Source organism: Natrix helvetica, assembly GCF_964273705.1.
Source record: "Natrix helvetica genome assembly, chromosome: 3".
Classification (NCBI taxonomy): domain Eukaryota; kingdom Metazoa; phylum Chordata; class Lepidosauria; order Squamata; family Natricidae; genus Natrix; species Natrix helvetica.
Window position 1 is genome coordinate 175,474,597 of NC_138549.1, and position 21,830 is coordinate 175,496,426.

Sequence of the window (21,830 nt, forward strand, 5' to 3'; positions counted from 1 at the left end):
ATTAATATTTTGCAGAAGATAGAATAATAGAGGTCTGTAGAGATTCTCCGTCATCCATGGTTGTCCCAAAGGTGCTTTTTTTCAAGAGGCAACTGGACTTAACTTGTTTTTTTCCTTCTGAAGACATTTCGCTTCTCATCCAAGAAGCTTCTTCAGCTTAGATAGGATGGTGAGGAGTGGAAGGATTGACGCTCCTTGCAGACAGCTGGCCATTTGCATCCTTTTAGAGGGTCGTCGAGGCCACTTGGAGGTTTTCCTGTGTCCTCAGGGTCAACTGATTGGTGCAATGTAGTCTGCATTTTTCCCCTCTGCAACCATTCCTATTCCCACACTACTCAAAGGGTCTTCATCCCAAATTGTATTAGCCCTAACTCTAAAAGGAGGCAAATGACCAGCTACCTGCAAGGAGTATAAATCCTTCCCCACCATCCTGTCTGACCTGAAGAAGCTTCTTGGATGAGAAGCGAAACGTCTTCAAAAGGAAAAACAAGAAAGTCCAGTTGTCTCTTGAAAAAAACACCTTTGGAGATAGAATAATTGAGTTGGAAGGGACCTTGGAGGTCTTCTAGTCCAACCTCCTTGCTCAAGAAACTATACTTTTCTCAATAAATAGAGTTAAGGATTGTTCTTATGTAGAGATTCAAACTGAGGCAGGACGAGACCTTATACCATTCTGGACAAATGGTTATCCAAGATCTTATTAAAAACATCCATAAAATAAAATCCATGGAATAGAATAACAGAGTTGGAAGGTACCTTGGAGGTCTTCTAGTCCAACCCCCTGCTTAGGCAGGAAACCCTATAACGTTTCAGACAAATGGTTATCCAACATCTTCTTAAAGACTTCCAGTGTTGGAGCATTCACAACTTCTGGAAGCAACTTCTGTTCCACTGATTCATTGTTCTAACTGTCAGGAAATTTCTCCTCGGTTCTAAGTTGCTTCTCTCCTTGATTAGTTTCCACCTATTGTTTCTTGTCCTGCCCTCAGGTGCCTTGGAAAATAGTTTGACTTCCTCTTCTTTGTGGCAACCCCTGAGATATTGGAAGATGCTATCATGTCTCCCCTGGTCCTTCTTTCTATTAAGCTAGACATACCCAGTTCCTGCAACCGTTCTTCATATGTTTTATCCTCCAGTCCCCTAATCCTCTTTGTTGCTCTTCTCTGCACTCTTTCTAGAGTCTCCACATCTTTTCTACATCGTGGTGACCAAAACTGAATGCAGTGTCCCAAGTGTGGCCTTACCAAGGGATTGTAAAGTGGTATTAACCCTTCACGTGATCTTGATTCTCTCCCTCTGTTGATGCAGCCTAGAACTGTGTTGGCTTTTTTGGCAGCTGCTGCACACGGCTGGCTCCTATTTAAGTGGTTGTCCACTAGGACTCCAAGATCTCTCTCCTAGGTTAGTTACAAGCTATCATCTCCTGTGTGAACATGGATCTATATTGGGGGGTGGAGGAAGGCGCATGGAATCTCTGCCACAGCTGCGTTCAAAAATGCTTACAGAATTGCCTGTTGGGACGAGGCCCAAATTCCTCTGGATCTCTTCACTGGAAAGGGAGAGTCCCATGTAATCGTTGAGATCGTCAAGGTTTGGGTACAAAACTGGGGGTGCTGGAAAAAAAAAAGGAAGGAATAAGTATTTATTCAAAGGATTGTCCGGGGGGTATGATTTGGTCTTGGCTCAGACGAAATGTGAGGTTTCCTAAAAATGCCCTAATTGATTCATAAGTATTGAGTTATGTTTCAATGCAAAACTCGTCATTTATTAGGAGCACCCTTAGGCAAGATCTGTTCGCAGTCAAGTCTATGCTTTGTTTGATTTATTGCTGAACTTTACCCCTGTTCCTTCCCTCCCCCCAGTCTGTGTCATAAATCACATTTCACATAATCACATTTCACATAAATCACTATTATTCTACTATGCATTTTCTATCGTGGGAAAATAGGAGAGGGGATTGTACAGAGTTAGATGCTATGTAGCCATAACAAGATTCTTTCTAGGAAGCTAAGGTCATCCTTTGTCTCTGCACCTGACCGGAACTGGATGGGTGGAAGCTGCCAGCATGGCAGTGGGAGATTGGACCATGGGATGGGCTGGTGGGTGGGTGGGGGCAAGATCATGAACTTTAACCTGGGTGGGAAAAACCCAGGAAGCAAGCTCAGATTTGGCTTTTCCCAGATGTGCCAACATGGCTGTCTTAATCAATTGGAACTTTGAGCAATACTTTGCCTCGGACTCTGATTTACTTTTGGATGCTATTTGGAATCCTGACACAATGATTGCTTGGGCCAAAAACTTTGGATATAAGTACAAGTCCCAGAGGTGCTTTTTTCAGGAGGCAACTGGGATTTCTGGTTTTTCTTTGATGATGTTTCTCTGCTCAGAGCTGCCAGAAGACAAGAACAACTAAGAAATCAGGGTCGACTTAGGAGTAAAGCCTCACCTTGGAGGTGATTGGCCCCTCCCACAGGAAACAAAAGAGGGGCGAATGGGGAGGGGGCTTTTGCAGGAAACCATTCATTCCTTCGGTCGTGTCAAGAGTGGAAAGTTCTGTTTGTGACTATAAGAGACTCTGAGCCAAGTGTTGCCTTGCCCTGCATTTGGAAACGAGTTATCTGGCAGCTCTCCAGACGAGATAAGTTTCGTGTGGATAAACATTCCTTGCAAAGACTGTTTGCTAAGCCTGGCTGACTGTGAATGAAAGGAATTCACGGTCGTGTAAATAAAAGGGGTTTTGCCGGGACCAAGACTCTGCTACTTGCTTTTCAAGGAAGCTTGGGTCAGAACAATTCCTTTCTTGGGCCCACCTGTTCCCAGTTCCCCCCCCCCCCGTTCTCCATGCCACTTCTTTGCGCCACCATCCTGCTTCTGGCATGAGCTTCAGAAGGAAGCATCCCTCTTAAAAGGTTGTGGGCTCCTGGCTGTCATTGCTTGGTTCTCAATAGAAGAACTTGTTTTGATGATCACCCAAAAGATTGGATTATGTCTGAAGGACCTTACCATCTGCTTTGGGCGGCTCCGGCATCTCTCTCGCAGTAGGGGCCGGAACTGGGGGCCCGGGCTGTGGCCCTACAGCATTGTCCTGGGCCTATAATGATAAAAACGAGAAGACAGGAAGGGCATCCCTCTCTAGCTTGAAAGACAAGACAATACCGATCTCCTACAGTTTCATCTCTAAAGGACATTCCTTTTTTTAACGTATTTTATTCTCTTACATACCATTGTAAGTATGCATTCACATAATTGTGATTCTTCTTTGCATTTGTCATTCTTATACATTTATTATTCCATTTAATAGGTTATAATGTACAGTCTGGGTTGCTTTATTTAGCATCCCTTCCGCCTTATTTTCCCTTTCTTTTCTCCCTCCCTCCCTTCTCTCCTTTCTCCCTTCCCCCTTCCTCCCTCCCTTACCTCTCCCCTACTTCTCTCTTCTTCTTCTTCCCCTTCCTACCCTCTCCCCTTCTCTTTCTCTCTCTTCCACCTCCCTCTCTTTACTTCTTTCTTCCTTCCCTCCTCTTCCTCTCGTTCTCTCCTCCTCTCTCCCTTTCTTTTTCCGTTGTTATAGGTGTCTCTTTCAAATCTCAGTTTATGTTTTCTTGGGATGGTATTTCCGCAAACCCAAATATAATTTAGTATCATTCCTTATTCCCTTTCCTTCGCATCGCTAATCTATCCTATGTTTTTTCCCCCTTTATCTCTCTCTCTCTTGAATATATACTTAAATATTTAGTACTTTCTTTTCTATTTTCCCCCTATTCTATTAGCACAATCTAATATATTTTTATTAGGTATCTCTTCATCTGTTGGTAACTTATTTAATTTCCAATTTTGGGCAAATACAATTCTCGCTGCTGTAGTTACATGTATAAAGAACATTCCTTGTTGGTCATCGAGGACCATGAAGGACTTTGGCCATGAAGGATCATAAGACCTTCTGGGAGTTGAAGTCCACACCTCTTAAAAGTTGCCAGCTTTGAGAAAGACTACAAATAGATCATTGCACTGTGGACAGATCTTACAGCCAAGAAATTGTTTTTCCATAGTATTAAATGAAATTTGGAAAGGTACAACTTCTGTCCATGAAGTCTGCTTCCTTCTGCAGCAGGAATAAAATGAAAAATATGAATCAGCCATATGGCCGAATGATATTTTAGAAGAGAGTGCCTAAATCATCATAAATCACTCCAGACAGACCAGAGTTGAGGTTTGATGCTCAAATTTAGACCCCTTTGAACCAGGAAGAGAGAGACCAAGGCAATCCAAGATCTGAAGATGAAATTTTCTGATGGCTACAGGAGAACGATGTTGAGTCACAAGCAAAATGACTGAGTTCCTGAGAGCGTGGCTCAAAGCAGAAGATGCATCTTGGCTTCCTAGTTTGCTTCAGTAAACATTCCTTGAAGTTCTGGATGTTCTTCTTGGGATTGCACCCAAGGTTAAAGTGTGAGGGGTGCATAACAGAAAAACAGAAGGGACCTTGGAGGTCTTCTAGTCTACCCCCCAGCTCAAGCAGGAGGCCCTACCAGTGACTGTCCAGTCTCTTCTTGAAAATCTCCAGTGTTGGAACATTCACAACTTCTGCAGGCAATTTCTGTTCCACTGATTCATTGTTCTAACAGTCAGGAAATTTCTCCTCAGTTCTAAGTTGCTTCTGTCCTTGATTAGTTTCCATCTGTTGCTTCTTGTCCTGCTCTCGGGTACCTTGGAGAATAGTTTGACTCCCTCTTCTTTGTGGCAACCCCTATATCCGTGATGGCGGACCTATGACAGGGCTGCCAGAGATGGCACGCAGAGCCCTCTCTGAGGGCGTGCGCACCATTGCCAGCTCCTCTGCGCGGATTTTGCTTGGGGCATTCATTTAACTCCGCACTTAGGAATCTCACTCAGATCAAGTTTATTATCAGGCATTCTTAATAGCAGAAGTTAGAGTCCAGTGTTAAGATGCTTCTGACTTTCCATAATCTGTCCCCTCACATGGTGTAAAAAGATGATGATTTCGCTCCCATGCTGAGCGGAGGCACAAACATCACTTCTCTGGTTCACAAAGGCATTTAAAATGACCGCCTGTAATCTCTGCATGCGGGCAGAACGCCCCCGTGGCCAATCAGAAACACAGATGCGATCCCATGTCATGGAACTACATTTCCCGTAACGCAGTCTCTGGCTACATTTCCCAGGTGGTGGCTTCTTAAAAGGAGACAGCTCTTAATTCCTACACTAACTGTATACTGCTGGGGCATCACACTGCCTGTTGTGGCCCAGCAACGGCCAGCTGAGCTGTTGGTGGACTCTGACGGCTCAGACCATTGTGGGACTGCTCTGGAGGATGAGGAAGACTCTGGAGGGTGTTTGGAGTCAGAGCAGGAACTAGAGAGGCCTGTTGGCCACCAGGTGGCATCTGGGAGCAGTGAGGAGGAACAGAGGGAGGTTGTCCCTGATGTGCGTATGCGTAGAGCTGAGAGGAGAAAGGAACAGCTGTGGCGAAGACGTCATAGAAGGAAGTAGGGACAGGTGGCTAAGGTTTGTTTGTTTGATTGTTTGTTTTGTTTTATTGGATTTATATGCCGCCCTTCTCCCAAAGGACTCAGGGCGGCATATAGCATTAAAAAACACATATTACAAAAGTTAAAAGGAAATTAGAAACAATCCAAAAAACAAACCCAATTAATATAACACTAACATTTTAAAAATTAGGTAAAATTAACAGGCCAGGCCGGCTTGCGGCCCCTCCAAAGAGTTTATAGGTGGAGCGACGGGAGGGGAATCTTTGCAGGAAACAACAGTCCATTTTACTAGCCGTTGAGAAAGCATTCCGTAAGTTTAATCTTGGGTTCTTGAAGATAGCGTTCTAGGCTCCAGCCAACGGGTGGCTCTATCTCTGTAATTAGTCGTGGCAGACAGCCAAGCCTGGGTCTGCATATTCATTGGAATCACGGGACAGAACAGTGCCCTATGCCATTTCAGACAAATGGTTATATCTTCTTTCCAGAAATGGAGCACTCACAACTCCTGGAGACAAGCCGTTTCTTCGACGAAACTAGGAAAAATTGCCCAACCGTTGGCAAGAGCTCAACTATCCGGTTCCAGGTGTTGAAATCTAGCCCGTCTCAAGAACAGCAGAGAGGAAAGTTGGAGAACAAGAAAGGCAACTGAAATAATTTCATTGCATTCTTCTTGGCAACGATGGTAAGACTTCCCACTCCTAGCGGGTTGGTAGGATGAGGCCATCTTTTGGTGTTTCCAACTAGGAAACCCACAGGAGCCTCTCCCAATACTTTGGACTGAGCTCCCATCATCCCCAGCCCAAGGACAGGGTTGGCCAACCTTTTTGGCACCAAGTGCCCAAAGCAGAATGTGCACATGTGCTGGAGCGCCAGAAATCCAAAGACATGCATGCGCCCGCCACCTGTTCTTCGGGTTTATGGCATGCCCATGCGTGCCAGGCAGCTGGTCTTCACAAGTGCTGGAGCGCCATAAACCCAACAACTGGTTGTTGGGTTTATGGCAAGCGCATGTGCTCTGGCCAGCTGGTCTTTGGGTTTCTGGCACTCCAGTGTGCATGAGCACCAGCTGGTCGGTGCACATGCGTATGCTGGAAACCAAAAGGCCAGCTGGAGATGGAGTGCGTGCCCACAGAGAGGGCTCTGCCTACCATCTCTGGCATGGGCGCCATAGGTTCGCCATCCCAGCCTCAGGGCTTGGGAATTATGGGGCTGAAGTCCATGATTTGGACTTCAGTTGAGGAAGGCTGGATGGAGCAGATGGAGAAAGGAAACATACTTTGTGGTAACGCATTAATAGAGGAGGGCTGCATTTCTTTCTCCTGTGCTGGAAGTCCTCACCATATGACTGCACTTGAGTCCCAAAATTCTGTTGCTAAGTGAAACAGTTAAGTGAGTTTTGCCCCATTTTTACCACCTTTCCCATTGTTAAGTGAATCGCTGCGGTTGTTAAATTAGTCACGCGGTCGTTGTGTGAATCTGGCTTCCCCCATTGACTTTGCTTGTCCGAAGTAACCCTCGATTAACAAGTATTCATTTAGTGACCATTCCAAGTTGGAACAGCACTGAAAGAAGTGACTTATGACCTATCCTCACACTTATGACCATTGCAGCATCCCCACAGTCATGTGATCAAAATTCAAGGGCTTAGAAACCGGCATATCCTTACGGCAATTGCCGTATCCCACAGTTATGTGATCGCCACTTGTGACCGTCCCTGCTGACCTCCAACAAGTCACTGCAAAAAGCCAGATTCCACTTAATGACCACCTGGTTCATTTAATGTCAGGGATTCACTCAACAACCGTGGCAAGAGAAAAAAAATTGGGTGTGACTCACTTAACAACCACTTTGCTTAGCAACAGAAATTCTGGTCCCAACTGTGGTCATAAGTCAAGGACCACCTGTGCTTGGCATCTCTTAAAACCCAGAACGGAATCTGTCTATCACTTTGTCCCTTGCATTGCCCTACTCCAAGTGGGGCTTCCGCAGAGAGGAGAAGAAAGCAGTTCGCACCGTCAACATGTGATAAACCTTCATATCTTCCAGCGATGGGTACAAGGTTGACATGGCGGAGGCCGAGTCGCTAAACGGAACCAATTGGAAAGGCACAGGGTACACCGTCAAGGACGATCCGTCCTAAATCATCCAACTTCTTTCCAGAGAAGATGTCCTTGTTGCTCAGCCCTATAATTAAAGACAAACAAACTAATGAGGTGTGTTTAAATCCGATTTGCATAAATAAGTCAAACATTCCACAGCTAACATTTTTTAATGCCACCCGTTTTTCCCGATCTACAAATTCTAATTTTTGCTCCTTTTTAGAAATCTTTTCTAGCCAGGATTTTCTGCGTCTTGCAAATTGCAGACAATCCTCGACTTACGACCGTTGGTTCAGGGACCGTTCAAGTTACAACGGGGCTGAAAAAAAAGTGACTCGGGACCTTTGTTCACACTTATGACCGTTGCGACGTCTCCATGGCCATGTGAAAATGAAGACACTTGGCAACTGGTTCATATTTATGACGGTTGCCATGTCCCGGGGTCGTGTGATCCCTTTAGCGACCTTCTGAAGAGCAAAGCGAATGGGGGAAACCAGATTCACTTAACAACCGTGTTACTCACTTAACAACTGCGGTGGTTCACTGAACAACTGTGGGAAGAAAGGTCGTGAAACGTGGATTTAAAACAGTTAACTGTTTTGCTTTGCAATGGAGATTTGGAGCTCAGTTGGGGTTGTATATCAAGGATTGCTTGTCCTTGCTTTCATGTATTCTCATTGAAGATTTGACTCGGTGATTCTAATTAAATACACTTAATTAATCCGATCTCAGGTTTTAAGAGAAGGAGAGATTAATCTAGTCACTTGCTTGCCAGAACACAGAATAACAGAATTGGAAGGGACCTTGGAGGTCTTCTAGTCCAACCCCCTGCCCATGTGGGAGACCTATACCGTTTCAAATGGGTTTCCAATCTCTTCTTAAAAACCTCCAGTGAGGGAGCAGCCACATCTTCTGGAGGCAAGTGGTTCCACTGGTTAATTGTCCTAATTGCCAGGAGATTGTCTATCTCCTTAATTCTAGGTTGCTTCCCTCCCGGATTAGTTTCCATCCGTTGCTTGTTGTCCTGCCTTCCGGTGCTTTGGGGAAATAGTTCTTGTTTGGTTTTGAGTGTTGAAATTTCTCAAACATCCAAATTTCGTGGAAAAGAGGATCCCCAGATTTACAAAACCAGAAGTGAGAATCAGAATCGAGCTGGAAGGGACCTTGGTGGTCTTCTAGTCCAGCCCGCTGCTCAAGCAGGAGGCCCTATACCAGGGGTGTCCAAACTTGGCAACTTTAAGACTTATTATTATTATTTATTTATTTCTTTGGATTTCTAAACCGCCCCCTCTCCCAAAAAGGGACTCGGGGCGGTGTACAGTCAGATAAAATGCAGATAAAATACATGAATAACAATATAAATAATATAAAAACAATTAAATACTAAACATTTAGATGGAGGAGATAAGACTGTACAAGAAATAAATATGCTATGGAAACCCTAAAAAACATCCCCAATTAAAATACCCAAACCCAATTAAAATATATCCCCGGGAGGCAAAACTAAGAGAGTGCCAGGCCAGCTGATTGAAACAGGTGAGTCTTTAATTTTTGACGGAAGGAGCGGAGGTCGGTGGTGGTTCTGATGTCGGGGGGGAGGTCATTCCAGAGGGTTGGGCCCATCACAGAGAAGGACCTACTCCTAGGTGTCGCCCGCTGGCATTGCCTAGCGGACGGCACCAGGAGGAGTCCCTCCCTGTGTGAGCGGATTGGTCGTAGGGACGTGTGTGGTAGGATGCGATCCTGCAGATAACTAGGTCCTATGCCATGGAGCGCTTTAAAGATGGTAATCAATACCTTGAAACGCACCCGAAAGGCCACAGGCAGCCAGTGCAGCTCGCGCAGGAGGGGTGTTACGTGGGAGTATCGTGTACTCCCCATGATAACCCGCGCGGCTGCGTTCTGAACTAGCTGCAGTCTCCGGATGCGTCCCAAGGGAAGCCCCATGTAGAGGGCATTGCAGTAGTCCAGGCGAGACGTCACCAGCGCATGAGTGACCGTGCGCAGGGCACTCCGGTCCAGTAGGGGGCGCAATTGGCGCACCAGGCGGACCTGGTGGAACGCCCCCCTTGCCACGGCTGCCACATGCTCTGCTGGCTGGGGAATTCTGGGAGTTGAAGTCCACAAGTCTTAAAGTTGCCAAGTTTGGACACCCCTGCCCTATACCCTTTCAGACAAATGGTTGTCTAATCTTTTCTCAAAAACCTCCAGTGTTGCAGCACCCACAACTTCTGGTGGCAAGCAGTTCCACTGATTAATTGTCCTCACTGTTAGGATGTTTCTCCTTAATTCCGGGTTGCTTCTCTGCTTGTTTTGTTTCCATGAATTGTTTCTTGCTCAAAGGAAAATATTAGTCACTTAAAGAGGCTGGAAAATAAAACTCCATCTCTCTCTCTCTCTCTGGTTTTCATATTGCGTGAATGGAGAAAATAAGCCGGGATTTTAAAACAAAATTGTAAAAATATGGATTTGAGTTAAATGACTAATTGACCATTAGAAATCAGCCAACCAAGATCAGCGCAGATGGGGACTGCAGCCAAGAAATGCTCCTGGGGAGGAAAACTATGGCAACTCCACCATACTAAAAAGCAGAGACATCATCTTGCCAATAAAAGTGCGTCTAGACAAGGTTTATGGTTTTCCCAGTTGCAATGTATGGCTGTGAAGGTTGGACCATAAGGAAGGCTGAGCGCCAAAGAATGGAGGCCTTTGAACTCTGGTGCTGGAGAAGACTCCTGCATTGAGTCCCTTGGACTGCAAGGCCATCCAACCGGTCAGTCCTAGAGGAGATCAACCCTGACTGCTCTTTAGGAGGCCAGATCCTGAAGGGGAAACTCAAATCCTTTGGCCACCTAATGAGAAGGAAGGACTCCCTGGAGAAGAGCCTCGTGCTGGGAACGATGGAGGGCAAAAGAAGAAGAAGGGACGGTAGAGAAGGAGGGGGCTGAATGGAGTCACCGAAGCAGCCGGCGAGAGCTTCAATGGACTCCAGAGGTTGGGAGAAGACAGGAAGGCCTGGGGGAATGTGGTCCATGGGTCGGACACGACTTCGCAGCTAACAACAACAAATGATGCTTTGCCACTAAAGCCAAAGCAACATGGATTATTTAGGCAACAGGAGAAATTTGTGAGTGGAAGGGACACAAGTGAGACACCAAACACCCTCAGGAACTGTGAATTTCCCTTAAAATTAAAATTCAGTTAGTCCTCGACTTATGAACACAACTGACTGAGCAAAACATTTATACGGTTAAGACAGACATCCGTTACGTGACTATTGCCCCGTTTTGCAACCTTCCTTGCCTCGGTTGTTAAGTAAATCACTGCAGTTGATAAGTTAGTAACCCGGCTGTGGAGGAAATCCAGCTTCCCCACCAACTTGGCTTGTCAGAAGGTCGCAAAAGGGGATCATGTGTCTCTGGGGCACTGCATAAGTACATGCCAGTTGCCCAGCCTCTGAAATCTGATCACGTGATGAGAAGGGGGTGCTGCAACGGTCATAAGTGTGAAAAAAGGTCATAGATCGCCTTTTTCAGTGCCTTTGTAACGTTGAACGGCCACTAAATGTACTGTTGTAAGCTGAGGACTACCTGTATTATAAATCCAGGTTTGCATCCTGATTGGGACTAAAGGAATCTTGGAATCTCTCCAAGGAGAATATGCTGGGCTGGAGTTTCTCAAACTTGGCTATTTTAAGATGGCCGGACTTCAATTCCCAGAATTCCCCAGCCAGCATGCTTTAAGAGGGGTGGACTTCAATTCCCAGAATTCCCCAGCCAGCATGCTTTAAGAGGGGTGGACTTCAATTCCCAGAATTCCCCAGCCAGCATGCTTTAAGAGGGGTGGACTTCAATTCCCAGAATTCCCCAGCCAGCATGCTTTAAGAGGGGTGGACTTCAACTCCCAGAATTCCCCAGCCAGCATGTTTTTAAGATGGGCGAGGGGGATTCAACACCCAGAATGCCTCAGGCAGCAATGCAACCTTCTCACAAGCAAAGTCAATGGGGAAGATGTGACTCGCTTAACAACCGATTTGCTTAGCAATTCTGGTCCCAATTGTGGTTGCAAGTTGAGGACTATCTGTAAAAATCTGTACCACCCAACTGCCAGCATCTCTGGGCAATATCGACATTATTCTCTCTCTCTCTTCGCCTCAACAACCTTATTTGTTTAACCACGTTCTGCTCCATCCTTACATCCGGCTTTCTCATCAGTGGAAGCCCCTGGAGAAAAGAGACATTGTCTGCCTGCCTGCCTGCCTGCCTGCCTGTCTGTCTGTCTGCCTGCCTGCCTGCCTGCCTGTCTGTCTGTCTGTCTGTCTGTCTGTCTTCCATCCTTCCGAGGTCCGTAAACTGAGGACCCAGATTGTTGGGGGCAATATGGTGATTCTGTAAACTGCTTAGAGAGGGCTGGGAAGGACTAGGAAGTGGTATAGAAGTCTAAGTGTTATTGCTATCTATGTCTTCCATCTCTCTCTCTCTCTCTCTCTCTCTCTCTCTTTCTGTCTGAATATCCATCTATCCATTGACCCATCCATCCATCCATCCACCCATCTATCTATCCATTGGTATCTATCTATCCATCTGTCTATCCATCTATATGTACCCATCCATCTATCTATCCATCGCTATCTATCTATCTATCTATCTATCTATCTATCTATCTATCTATCATCTATCTATCTATCTATCTATCTATCTATCTATCATCTATCATCTATCTATCCATCCATCCATCTATCTATCCATCAGTATCTATCTATCTATCTATCTATCTATCTATCTATCTATCTATCTATCTATCTATCATCTATCATCTATCTATCTATCATATTCATGTAACTGTCTATCCAGCTACTGTTTTTGTCTATCTATCATCTATCCATCCATCCATCTGTCTACCCATCCATCTATTTATCTATCCATCGGCATCTATCTATCTATCTATCTATCTATCTATCTATCTATCTATCTATCATCTATCTATCTATTTATCCAGCCATCTATCCAGCCATCCACTATTGGTCGCCATCTTACCCAGCTTACAATATTAAAAAGATAAAACTTTACCAATAAAATACTACCAAAATACAATATTATTCCTTTGGCTCCTCCAACATTGAATACTTTACATTGTCCCCTCCATTTACCTGCACAGGTACGTCGCACCAACAAACTCCGTTGGAGGAAGCCGTCTGGAGGAGGAGACAGTCAACAGGAAGAGAAGGGAAAAGAGCTGGATCCCCCACTGATGCCAAGCAGGTTCCTTACCTGTCAGACTCCTCAGGTGAGAATGCTGTTCCCGGCTACTGTCCTCCCAGCCAGATGATAACAGAGACTGGAAGAGGAGGAGGAATCAGCTGACTGGGAGTGAAACTTAGCTAGGTGGCGAAAGAACCAGGTGAGGCTACTTGGATGACGTCAGGGAAAGAAGCTGGCTGAGGTTTGTTCCACCTTTACCTGTGTGGCTTCTTTTGCTGGGTGATGAAAATGACAGATAGGTGCCAAACAGCACTTTGTCTGACTTTGGAGCAGACAAAGAGTTTTGCTCTGACACACACACACACCTCCCCCCCCCCTCAACCTTGGCAACTGTAAGATGGTCGGACTTCAATTCCCAGAATTCCCCCAGCCAGCAAGTTTTTAAGATGGCCAGACTTCAATTCCCAGAATTCCCCAGCCAGTAAGTTTTAAGATGACAGGATTTCAGCTCCAGAATTCACCAACCAGCACGTCTGAAGATGTACGGACGTCAACTCCCAGAATCCATTAGCCAGCATGCTTGAAGATGTACGGACTTCTTCAATTCCCTGAATTCCCCAGCCAATATGCTGGCTGGGGAATTCTGGGAATTGAAGTCCACCCACATAAGTCACTGAGGTGAAAGAAATCCTGTTCTAAGCAAATCTACCCAGATGTGTCCAAATGAGGTGTCCATTTCTGCAGGGCCTCTATATAATGTATTGTAACCAATAGCTAATAGCAAAACTCCAACTACAAATCCAAACCTTTGCAAAGAAGCTGTTCCTCAAGAAACTCCAAACCTTTCCGTACCCCGGATTTTGAGATTGTACATTCGTTGCCTCTGGCCACCTGCTTCTGTGGAAGGGGTCTGGCAGTATTTGAGGGGTTTCCCTCAAGCACCAGAAGGCAGGACAAGAAGCAACGGATGGAAACTAACCAAGGAGAGAAGCAACCTGGAATTAAAGAGGAATTTGCGAGGACAATTAACCAGGGGAACTGCTTGCCACCAGAGGTTGTGTGTGTTTCATCATTGGAGGCTTTTAACAAGAGACTGGACAGCCACCTGTCTGAAATGGTATAGGATCTCCTGCTTGAGCAGGGGGCTGGACTAGAAGACCTCCAAGGTCCCTTCCAGCTTGATTCTGATCTTGCAAATCTAGCCCCAACGGGGCTTCCTAACTGGCAGGCTTAGATTCCAGAACCACCACATCACCAACTGGTATTAAAGCAATTTCCGGTAAGTTTTCCTTTGCTGATGCAATCTTCCCACACCTTGCGGGGAGGGGGGGGTTGCAGAAGTGAAGGCCCTTCTGCATCTTCATGACAGCCTATTAAATTATGATCCATGTTTACAAGGCCTCGGTAAGGCCCTACGTGGAATCCTGGTCACCACAATGTAAGAAAGATGTTGAGAGTAGAAAGAGTGCAGAGAAGAGCAACAAAGAGGATTAGGGGACTGGAGGCCAAAACATATGAAGAACGGTTGCAGGAACTGGGTCTGTCTAGCTTAAGAGAAAGAAGGACTAGGGGAGAGATGATAGAAGTCCTCCAATATTTGAGGGGCTACCACAGAGAGGAGAGGGGTCAAGCTATTCTCCAAGGCACCTGAGGACAGAACAAGAAGCAATGGGTGGAAACTAATCAAGGAGAGAAGCAATGTAGAACTAAGGACAAACTTCCTAACAGTGAGACAAATTAACCAATGGAACAACTTGCCACCAGAAGTTGTGAATGCCCCAACACTGGACGTTTTTAAGAAGAGATTGAATAGCCATTTGTCTGAAATGGTATACGCTTTCCTGCCTGAGCAGGGGGTTAGACTAGAAGACCCCCAAGGTCCCTTCCAACTTTGTTACTCTGTTAATTTGGCAGAGTAAGTCTGATCACATAAATCTCCCACCATCTCTTTTACAATTTGAGAAATTACAGAGGGTTTCCCCCCACCCCAGACTTTTTCCCTACCTGTTATGCAGCTCAGAGCTATGCTGTCTCTTATTACCTTATCTCTTATCTAGGCAGCATCTCTTCATCTCATCTTCCAAGGCCGGTTGTTAACTGAGCCGCAGCCAGTTTTAGGACCTCTTTTTTTTTTGCTACAATTGCTAAGTGGATCAGAGCAGTTGTTGAGTGAATCATGCAGTCGTTAAGTGAAACTGGATTTCCCCCATTGACTTTCCTTGTCAAAAGCCGGCTAGGAATGTCACAAATGGGAGGTTACAATCATCATAAATACATGCGACTGAATTTTTTGATCACATGACTGTGGGGAAGCTGCAACGGTCATATCTACGAGGACCAATTATGTCACTTTTTTCAGTGCTGTTGCTACTTTGAAAGGTCGCTAAACAAATAGCTGTAAGTTGAGGACTACCTGTACTATATACGTCATGGGCGATGCTCTTAGATTAGCAAGAGGAGCTTAAGTGATGGGGAACATAGAAAACTATTAATGGTTTGAAATAATTTTGCCAAGTCCTCCCCAAACTTATCAGTTGGATTTAAAGTTGGCTTCTCCAATAGGCACCACCAGGGGGAACTTTGGTCCTGGACTGCCGGCAATTTGGCAGTTCAATTCTCACCAGGGTCAAGGTTGACTCAGCCTTCCCTTCTTCCGAGGTTGGTAAAATGAGGACCCGGATTGTTGGGGGCAAGAGGCTGACTCTGTAAACCGCTTAGAGAGGGCTGTAGAAGCACTGTGAAGCGGTATGTAAGTCTATTCCTTCCTTCCTTCCTTCCTTCCTTCCTTCCTTCCTTCCTTCCTTCCTTCCTTCCTTCCTTCCTTCCTTCCTTCCTTCCTTCCTTCCGTGGTGGCTCAGTGGTTAGAGTGCAGTATTGCAGGCTAACTCAGTGCTCACTGCCACCAGTTCGATCCTGACCGGCTCATGGTTGAAGCCTTCCATGCTTCCAAGGTGGGTAAAACGAGGACCCAGATTGTTGGGAGAAAGAGGCTGACTCTGTAAACCGCTTAGAGAGGGGTGGAAAGCACTGTGAAGAGGTATATAAGTCTAAGTGCTATTGCTATTGAGCCCCTAAAAGCTATTTGCCTTGAGGGAGACAGTGGATAACAGAATACAGAGTTAGAAGGGATCTTGGGGGTCTTCTAGTCCAACCCCCTGCTCAAGCAGGAGACCCCCTGTACCATTTCAGACAAGTTCCAGTCTCTTCTTGAAGACCGCCAGTGTTGTAACACCCACAATTTCTGGAGAGAAGCTGTTCCACTGGTTAATTGTTCCCACTGTCCAAAAATTTATCCTTAATTCCAAATTGCTTCTCTCCTTGAGTTTTTAACCATCTGTTGCTTCTTGTTCTACCCTCAGGTGCCTTGGAGAATAGTTTGACTCCCTCTTCTTTGTGGCAACCCCTGAGATATTGGAAGACTGCTATCATGCCTCCCCTAGTCCTTCTTTTCATTAAACTAGACATACCCAGTTCCTGCAACCGTTCCTCCTATGTAAATTATCTTTGTTGGTCTTCAGAGTCTGCCATCTGCAGGAAACTCCTTTGCTGAAAATCCAATTAATGCAGAGGAGAACTTAGTCAGTCCCGAGTCAGTCTCGGAGGCAGATTCATGTTTCCTATTTTCCAGGGTTATCCAAGGAGCAGAAGGAAACTGAAAATACATCAGCAGAGACTGGTGGGGAAAAATCTGCATTTCTCTAGAGGTGGCAGTAGATGCAAGCTTACAGCACCACCTGGAGGCCAAAGGTGGGATACTTTCAAGCAAAACTCACCTGTAGTTGGGGAAAAAATTATACAGGAAGTCCTTGATTTACAACCACTCATTTGGTGACCGTTAAAAGTTACAAGGGCACTGAAAAAAGTGACTTATGACCAGTTTTCACACTAAGGGCTGTTGTGGCATCCTCAAGGTCACATGATCAAAATTCGGATGCTAGGCAACTGGCTCATATTTGTGACGGTCACAGTGTGCTGAAGTCACGTGACTTTCTGACAAGCAAAGCTGACGGGGAAGCCAGATTCACTTTAACGATCGTGTTACTCAGCTTAACAACGGCAGTGGTGCACTTGACAGCTGTGGCAAGAATGGTCGTAAAATGGAGCAAAACTCACTTAAATTTCTCACTTAGCAACAGAAAATTGGTGTTCAGTTATGGTCGTAAGTCAAGGACTACTTGGAAAGGAGAGCAGGGGGAAATCCCATCTTCAGCAGAAAAGGAGGAAGAGAAGAAAAAGAGCTTGCAAATCAAAGCTTGCAGAACATTTATCCTGCACTACTAGAGCAAAGGAAGAAATAATTTTGCACACCTGTGTATTTGCATGCGACACACTACTCAGTTATCCAGGGTTTGAGCTCCATTTTCTGGATTGGAATAATTGAGTGAGACCAAACAGGCCTGTGCCACCCCAACTCCCGAAGTATTATGTTGTATTAAGACTAGGGGAGACATGATAGGAGTCCTCCAATATCTCAGGGGTTGCCACAAAGAAGAGGGAGTCAAACTATTCTCCAGGGAACCTGAGCATAGAACAAGAAGCAATGGGTGGAAACTAATCAAGGAGAGAAGCAACTGAGGAGAAATTTCCTGACAGTGGGGACAATGAATCAGTGGAACAGAAGTTGCCTCCAGAAGTTGTGAATGCCCCAACACTGGAAGTCTTTAAGAAGATGTTGGATAGCCATTTGTCCGAAGTGGTCTAGGATTTCCTGCCTAGGCAGGGGGTTGGGCTAGAAGACCTCCAAGGTCCCTTCCAACTCTGCTATTGTATTGTATGTCTATCTTGGCTTTTCCACCTCTCTGATTAAACATGTTACTTGTGCAAAGCAGCAGGTAAGATAAACACATGTCTGAAAGAGGCCAAGTGAGGCTGCAATATTTCATGCCAGCATTAATTTCGGAGGGCGTAGTACCAAATTCCCCCTTTCCATGTTCTCCTGGCCCAATTTAGGAGACGTTGTTTAGCCTATGGAGATTCTCATTCATTCTAGACCATGGTTGTCCCAAAGGTATTTTTTCCAAAAAGCAAATGGACTTTCCTAGGGTTTTTTTTTTTCTCCTTGGAAATGTTTTGCTTCTCATTGAGAAATCAAGAAAGTCGAGCTTTCTTTTGGAAAAGCACGTTTGAAACAGGCCAAGATGTTTCCCCCCCACACACACACTTTTAACAGGTGTAGGCTGTCTAATCTCTTGTTACAAAACCTCCAGTGGTGAAGCAACCACTTCTGGTGGCAAGCAGTTCCACTGGTTCATTGTCCTCACTGTTAGGAAATTTCTCCTTAATTCCAGGGTGCTTCTCTCCTTGATTAGTTTCCAACCGTTGCTTCTTGTCCTGACTTCAGGGGCTTTGGAGAATAGCTTGACCCCCTCTTCTCTATGGTAGCCCCTCAAATATTGGAAGTGCTATAAAGTCACCCCTGGTCCTTCTCTTCATTACACCAGGACTGACAAAAAAATAAATGCAAATAGCTGTGTTTCTCCTTGCAATAGGTTGGATTCTGGTATTTGGGTTGCTCTGGTTAATGCTGCAGTGATCCAGGCAACAGGCACAGAATATGGATGCCAGGAAGGTGCCATGTGGGGCATCTGGTCTTAACTACCAGGATAGGGCTGCCCAGGGAGATCCCTTGGGGACAAGCCAGCTCCAAACAGCAGGAGTTAATGGCTGACCTCTCTCCCAGCACAAGCAAGGTCAGCTGTGGTAAACAAGTGGGCTTTTCCCCGGAATTTTTATTTGCAAGAGCAGCAGCTGGAAGGACTGCTTAGGAAGGGGGGGAGGGGGTTACACCATAAAAGGGGAAGAGACCCCAACCGAATGGAAATACAGGTGGTATCCTTAGAAGATGGAGTAATAAGAGCTGGAAGGGACATTGGGGGGGGGGAGGGAGGGAGGGAGGGAAGGGTGGAAGAGAGGAAGGAAGGATAGTAGGTGAATGGGGGAGGGAGGAGAGATGGGGAGGGAGGGAAGAAAGGAAGGGAGGTGAAGGGGAGGGAAGGAGGAAAGAGAGATTGCAGGGAAGAAAGAAAGAAAGAAAGAAAGAAAGAAAGAAAGAAAGAAAGAAAGAAAGAAAGAAAGAAAGAAAGAAAGAAAAGAAAGAAAGAGAAAAGGAAGGAAGGTGGGAGGGTGGTATTGATTAGGAAAGGAGGTGAGAGATGGGAAAGAGAAAGAAAAGGGAGGGAGAGGGAGGGAGGAAGGAAGGTGGGAGGGTGGTATTGATAAGATGGGAGGTGAGAGATGGGAAAGAAAGAAAAAGGAGGGAGAAAGGAAGAAAGGATGAAAGAAGGAGGGAAGAAAGATTTGGAGTTTAAGATGGAAGGAAGAATCTCCTGGAGTCTGAAGTACATGTATGAACAGCATTATTGAATAATAGGATACCATACTTGAGGTCTTCTAGTCCAACCCCCTGCTAGAGGAGACCCTAAATCATTTCAGACAAATGGTTTCCCAAACGGTGAAAGCCTCCAGCAATGGAGCCACAACTTGACTTACAACCATTCATTTAGTGGCCGCTCAAAGTTACGACAGCACTGAAAAAAATGACAACCATTTTTCACATTTAACGACCATGGCAGTATCCCCGCAGTTACGTGGCCAAAATTCAGACTCTTGGCAACTGGCATGTACTTAGGACGGTTGCTGCGTCCTGGGGTCACATGACCCCATTTGGCCACCTTCAGATAAGTGAGTCAACCAAGAAAGCCAGATCTGCTTAACAGCCATGTGACTCACTTAGCAACAGCAGCAATCGACCTCACGACTGTGGCGAAAAGCAGTCGTAAAATGGTGATCAAAGCTTCCTTATCCAATGTCTCACTTAGCCACAGGAATTCCAGAATTGATTCTGGTCATTAAGTCAAGGACTATCGGTGTGTGTGTGTATGTATATGTATGTATGTATGTATGTATGTATGTATGTATGTATGTATGGTATTTTTCAGAGTATAATACGCACCAAGGTTTTGAAGAGGTCTTTTTTTTAAAAAAAAAGTAGGTAGGTAGATAGAGGGATAGAGAGAAATATAGTAGGTAGGTAGGGAGAGTGAGTAGTTAGGTAAGTAGATAGATAAAGGGATAGAGAGAGAAATAGAGAAATACAGTAGGTAGGTAGGGAGAGTGAGTAGTTTTAGGTAAGTAGATAGATAAAGGGATAGAAATAAGAAAAATACAGTAGGTAGGTAGGGAGAGTGAGTAGTTAGGCAAGAGATAAAGGGATAGAAATAGAGAAATACAGTAGATAGGTAGGGAGAGTGAGTAGTTAGATAAAGGGATAGAGAGAGAGAAATAGAGAAATACGGTAGGTAGTTAGGTAGATAGAGGAATATATATAGTCTCTCTGTCTCTCTCTCTCTGTCTGTCTGTCTCTCTCTCTCTGTCTCTGTCTCTCTCTGTCTCTCTGTCTCTCTCTCTGTCTCTCTCTGTCTCTCTGTCTCTCTGTCTCTCTCTCTCTCTCTCTCTCTCTCTCTCTCTCTATATATATATATATATATATATATATATATATATATATATATATATATATATATATATATATATATATATATATATATATATATATATATATATATATATATATATATATATATATATATACACAATAATAATACAATACAATACAATACAATAGTAGAGTTGGAAGGGACCTTGGAGGTCTTCTAGTCCAACCCCCTGCCTAGGCAGGAAACCCTATACCGTTTCAGACAAATAGCTATCCAACATCTTCTTAAAGACTTCCAGTGTTGGGGCATTCACAATTTCTGGAGGCAATCTGTTCCACTGGTTAATTGTTCTCACTGTCAGGAAATTTCTCCTCAGTTCTAAGTTGCTTCTCTCCTTGATTAGTCTCCACCCATTGCTTCTTGTTCTACCCTCAGGAAGCAATGGGTGGAAACTAATCAATATATATATATATATATATATATAGATAGATAGATAGATAGATAGATAGATAGATAGATAGATAGATAGATAGATAGATAGATAGATATAGATATAGATATAGATATAGATATAGATATATAGATATATAGATAGATAGATAGATATTGATATATATATATATATTGAGATATATATATATATATTGAGATATATATATATATATTATTATTCCTCTATAGTCGGAGCTGCCGTCTTTCTATAAATCTTGGTGTGTGTGTGTGCAGAGTGCTGGCTTTGTTTCAGTAAGTGGAATGATTGGATGTGTGGCTGTATCATGATTGGTAGGTTGGTGCTGATTGGTGCTGGCTGTGTGTTTGTTGTTCTTTTGTGTTGTAACGGCCTAGGTGGTGGGTAGGGCTCGTTTGTTGGCTAGGGCTGGTTTGCAGATGTCTGGTAGGCGGGAGGTATCATCACATTTATTCATGTTGTGGGGGTGTTTCTCTATTTTGATGGCTTTCATGATTATTCTCTCGTTGAAGTGTTCAGTTTTGGAGATTAAGTTGGTTCCTTCAATATTAATTTCATGTCCTGTAGCTTTAAGGTGCTGGAAAAGGGAGGACGTTTGTTCTTTTTTTCTGACTGCGTTCTTGTGTTCTGGGATGCGTGCATTTATTCTCCTATTAGTTTGTCCAATGTACGTTGCAGGGCAGATTTTGCATGGTATTATTTCGTAGACTCCTTGGTTTTCTAGCTGGATTTTGTCTTTGGGGTTTCTTAAGATGTTGGCTATTTTTTGGTCAGTGGTGAAGGCTGTCCTGATATTGTGCTTGTGGAGAATTTTGCTGATTTTATCTGTGGTGCCTTTGATGTAAGGGAGGAGGGCGATGCCGTTGTCCTGTTCTGTGTCTCGGTTTTTTGGGGGAGTCTCCCTTTGGATTAGGTTGGTAATTCTTTTTCTTTGGAATCCGTTGGAGATTTCAGTTTTCAGGTGGTCTTTGTCGGCTAGGAGTTTGGTTCTGGAGACGAGGGTCTTGGCTACAGAGTTGATCTATGCAGGGTGGTGATAGGATTGTGCGTTTAAGTAGCAGTTGGTGTGTGTTTTTTTCCGGTAGATGGTGTGTCCTAGGGAGCCATTGGGTTTT

The 21,830-nt window shown here is 44.7% G+C and overlaps 1 protein-coding gene across 3 annotated transcripts in view; it reads right to left on the bottom strand.

Annotated features, from left to right (window-relative positions):
- SDCBP2 (syndecan binding protein 2) overlaps window positions 1-12,985 on the bottom strand; it is a 30,110-nt gene extending 17,125 nt beyond the window's left edge. The window contains exons 1-5 of one of the 3 annotated variants that reach the window (XM_081949785.1): window positions 12,880-12,945; window positions 12,759-12,803; window positions 7,524-7,694; window positions 3,004-3,091; window positions 1,504-1,613 (exon numbers count right to left, since the gene is read on the bottom strand). In XM_081949785.1, coding sequence (XP_081805911.1) covers window positions 1,504-1,613; window positions 3,004-3,091; window positions 7,524-7,577 — 252 coding nt within the window. In that variant the 5' untranslated portion in view covers window positions 7,578-7,694; window positions 12,759-12,803; window positions 12,880-12,945. Of the gene's footprint in view, window positions 1-1,503; window positions 1,614-3,003; window positions 3,092-7,523; window positions 7,695-12,758 lie in introns of all 3 variants that reach the window. The other 2 variants (XM_081949784.1, XM_081949783.1) reach the window with 2 other exon arrangements.
- Between the last annotated feature and the right edge of the window lie 8,845 nt (window positions 12,986-21,830).